Source organism: Atta colombica, unplaced genomic scaffold, assembly GCF_001594045.1.
Source record: "Atta colombica isolate Treedump-2 unplaced genomic scaffold, Acol1.0 scaffold49, whole genome shotgun sequence".
Lineage (NCBI taxonomy): Eukaryota > Metazoa > Arthropoda > Insecta > Hymenoptera > Formicidae > Atta > Atta colombica.
The window spans coordinates 560,482-564,271 of record NW_017259538.1 but is presented as its reverse complement, the minus strand read 5'-3'; the positions used below and the strand labels follow the sequence as shown (position 1 = coordinate 564,271).

Below are 3,790 nucleotides of genomic sequence, written 5' to 3'. Positions count from 1 at the left end.
GGAATGCTTTATATTTCTTACAAGCTAAAATGCGTCTTAGATAACGATCCAATGCGTGCATCTTATGGTTCAGCCTGAAAGCCGATGATGCAAGGTGCATATCATTTACACCGTATCACGAAACTTGAAAACACATTGTATAACTAATTACCATCCACATGAAATTAACGCTTTTTCCAATTGTGCAACTTTGTGGCAACGTCAATTTCATAATTTTGTCGCGCCGATTTTAAACGCATCGTCATCATTTAATCGTGAAAAGTGTCAACTCGACTGTCACGTTGCCGAGTACGTTTTTTTTAATCAAAATTAGTAATCATTAATCTCTCTGTCATCGTGAGACTGACTTAACGAGCCGCCATCATAATAGCCGTCATGATTGTAAACCGGTGGCTTGTAAATTTGTGAATGATCATACGCGACAGGTGTCGAGGAAGCTATGTAATTGTAAGCCGCTAGATGCGCGGCTTTTGCTCGGGCCACTTCCGGTGTGTCTGTTACGCGACCCTGAAAATAAAAGGGACAATGAGAAATGGAGAGCGATGATGTTCTTGCGTCTAGCTTTTCTCCCTGACGTTGTCAAACTATTTTCGAATCAATTATTGTAATTTCTACTATATACAGAATGTAAAGTCCATTTTTAGAAGTTTACAAAATTTCAAGCATGTAAACTACTATTAATAATAATAATATCTTTATTGCTGTATAACAAGTCGCATACTCTCTAAATTCTTTGGAGTGGAATCTCATCTGAAGAGTGAAAATTGAAAAAAAATGACTTAATTTTCAATTTTTAAGAGTGAGAGAGATTTTACTCTCTAAAAGTTTTAGAGAATAGAATAATCAATATCATATTTTATTATTGTTATTAGATTATAGTTCAATCTTCAAGAAAATCATCTTCGAGGAAAATGATGATTTAAATTGAACACATTTTCAGGAATTATTTCTGCATTATTATCAAATCACAAAGTATTATTACATCGAACTCCCCAATTGTTCCACTGACAATGAATAGGATAAAAATCTTACATCATGATCTAACGGGGCAGGCGGCCCGTGATATCCGTATCCGCTGTGATATATTTGATGGTCAACTGATACGGGGTTTGCATATCCGTGATAGTTCTGATTTTCCGCATAGGAAGCCACGCTATGCGGAATCTTCGCGACAGCTTCCGCTACGGCAGCTAAATGCGCCGCTTTGGCATGTGCTACTTCCGGCGTGTCCATGACCCTGCCATCATGGCCTATGGGCGCCGGTGGTCCGTGATACTGGTAATGCGTTGGCATAGCCAAAGTTATGGCAACGTTGATGATTAAGAAAATCTATCAACACATATAGAAAAAAATGTTTGGTTGAATTAACTAGAATTCTGATGAAAAATAAATGATCCAGAATTTTAATTATAAATCTACAAGATTTTCAGTTAAATCAATTAAAATTATAGTTGAAATAACAATATTTAGTAAATTTAATCAGAATCTAATAGACTTAACCAAACTTCTGGCTCATTCATTTTCTACCAGAATTTCAGTTAATTCAATCAAACATTTTTTTCCAAAAATGAATAAAATAGCACTCCTCGACGTTAACATTTTAGGAAAATTAATCTCTAAATAATAATCAGAAGGAAATATCGTTTTGCGATTCTCATTGTACATTTTATCGCAATTCCAATAACTTATCTAATCATTAATGGGGGTAAATAAGGATGTAAAGTTTTCAATAATCCTTAAAGAAATTTAATACTGTAAGTATTAAATTAGTTAATTACTTATTTTGAGTATTAAAAATATTAGCAAAAGTGCTTTACTTAAAATAAATAATTAAACATTAATCAATTTAATATTTATAAGGCTATAGCACACAAAAAATTTAAACAGTAAGACGCAAATAATTAGTAAACCAATATTTTGGATTTATATTATTGTTTCACGTTTCTATTGTGATTGGTCGGTTCACTTACTGCTTACATCTTACTATTTTATGTTTTTCATGTATCATAGCTGTAACAATATTAAATTTCTCAAGGGAATTTTTTGATTAATTATTAAAATTAGTAATCCAATAATCCAATAAAGTTACTTACCAAAGACTTCATTGTTACGTTCAATCCTGAATGGAAGTGTCACCGTTTTATAACCATCGAGAACTAAGAATGCTTGGTTTATATACAATCGGTGATTTTATCTTACCTAACAGTATCACCCCACCAATGATGAATATTGTTCGGCTAATATTCATACAACTGATTGGTCGATTTTTACTAAAGTGACAAAATACATTTCTCTATTTTTGCGGTGTGAGACTGTATTACAAGAAAAAACGATGTTTTTCTCATCAACACATCAAATCCTTATTTTAATAAAATATTATTTATTTCATCAATACTGTTATTCAATTAACAAAATTTTTTTGTTAATGTTGTTGTTAACTAATTTGTTGTTAACTAATGTTAATATAATTATTTAATTATTTCATATATTATTTTTTCCGTGCAAAGATGTAATTGATTTAATCATCATCCAAATCTCGTTTGTCTAATTGTTGATTGAATTATCTAATTGTTAATCATTTATTAGATCTCACAATAAAAGATCAGATATTCAATTATGTTTGATGCAATTATTAACTAGCACTTTTTTTTTATATTATGTCTCGAAGTAAATTGTGATGGCTCATTAAGTAATTAGACGCGCTTTTACGTGACGGAATTTCGAGTAGCTTTTAATTCAACATAATAAATCGTGGATCACGTTATGGTTATTAATGTGCGCGAACCTGTATTTTATAATTTATTATGGTCAAGAGAATGTCAATGTCCAGAATAATTTTAATTTCAAAGATATTAAAAAGTGTTTTTCTTCTCACGAACGAATAATTGACAGCGTTTAATCGTCACGTTAAACTCGATATAATAAACGGTGTCGAAAAACTTGCGATTAAACGCTTGTCTCAACCTTGATTGCTCTTCTTGATTTATATTGGGTCTCCTCAAGAACAATGTCATCATGATATTAAGATAGTGTCACAATGATTCCAAAATGATTAAAACTTACTTTTTCAGTTATGATTCATTTTAACGTTATGATTCATTATATATAATGTTATCGTGACCTGCTGTTCTGCTTGGATCCAATCTTCAGTCTTTCTTCGCGAGCATTCGCTAATAAATCGGGAGATCGACGAGATACAGCGATCGATCAAACGTTCCCATCGCCTGCTGACACTTTTTGCCAAGCGAATTGTACAACATCGTTTATAGAACGTTCGCGTTTTGGCGCAATCATAATTCTGTTCTTGCTGACATTCCAGCCTCCCTCTATTCCTCCCTTTTTCACTTTTTCTTATTCTTTCTCTCTCCCTCCCTTTTCTCCTCTCTCTCTATCTCTCTCTCTCTCTCTTTATTTCTAACTCTTTCTCGTTTTTTCTCTGTGCTATGATTTTTTGATCTCTTTCTCTTCTTGTTTTTTCACTAAAATAATCTACTTGATATGTCTTCATTTCGCTTTTAGGGATATTAAACAGAAAACCAGACTTTTTTTGCGTTTTTATCATATGAAAATCAGGGCGGGCCCCTGTTGTAAAATGTTTCGCGTTTATTCTATTTACAGACGTCTGTATTAGACGCTCGTATTGTTCGTCGGCTATATAAAGTCTACGTGGCCCGATTGTACAGACAGAGATTCGCCTGATCTTGGATAGTGCGCATAAACATGAAGACCCTTGTGAGTACAGTGATACCCTATCCTAAGATTCCTCATCTTTGTCTATTAACAAAAATGT

At 32.8% G+C, this 3,790-nt stretch overlaps 2 protein-coding genes across 2 annotated transcripts in view; one reads left to right on the top strand and one right to left on the bottom strand.

Moving 5' to 3' along the window:
• Window positions 1–309: 309 nt before the first annotated feature.
• Window positions 310–2,113, bottom strand: LOC108691644 (cuticle protein 2-like). Its single transcript, XM_018199495.1, has 3 exons — window positions 2,094–2,113; window positions 1,033–1,329; window positions 310–507 (listed from the first exon to the last, which is right to left on the bottom strand). Exons 1-3 carry the CDS (start codon window positions 2,103–2,105, stop codon window positions 310–312), a joined length of 507 nt encoding a protein of 168 aa, XP_018054984.1. The 5' UTR covers window positions 2,106–2,113.
• Window positions 2,114–3,699: 1,586 nt separating this feature from the next.
• LOC108691643 (pupal cuticle protein-like) overlaps window positions 3,700–3,790 on the top strand; it is a 5,777-nt gene continuing 5,686 nt past the window's right edge. The window contains exon 1 of the mRNA XM_018199494.1: window positions 3,700–3,732. Within this exon, the coding sequence (XP_018054983.1) occupies window positions 3,721–3,732 (12 nt within the window). The 5' untranslated portion in view covers window positions 3,700–3,720. The remainder of the gene's footprint in view (window positions 3,733–3,790) is intronic.

Coding starts and splice junctions, on each gene's coding strand:
- LOC108691644 (XM_018199495.1), bottom strand. Junction 508..1,032: donor CTGCCCCGTTAGATCATGAT/GTAAGATTTTTA, acceptor TTTTATTTTCAG/GGTCGCGTAACAGACACACC.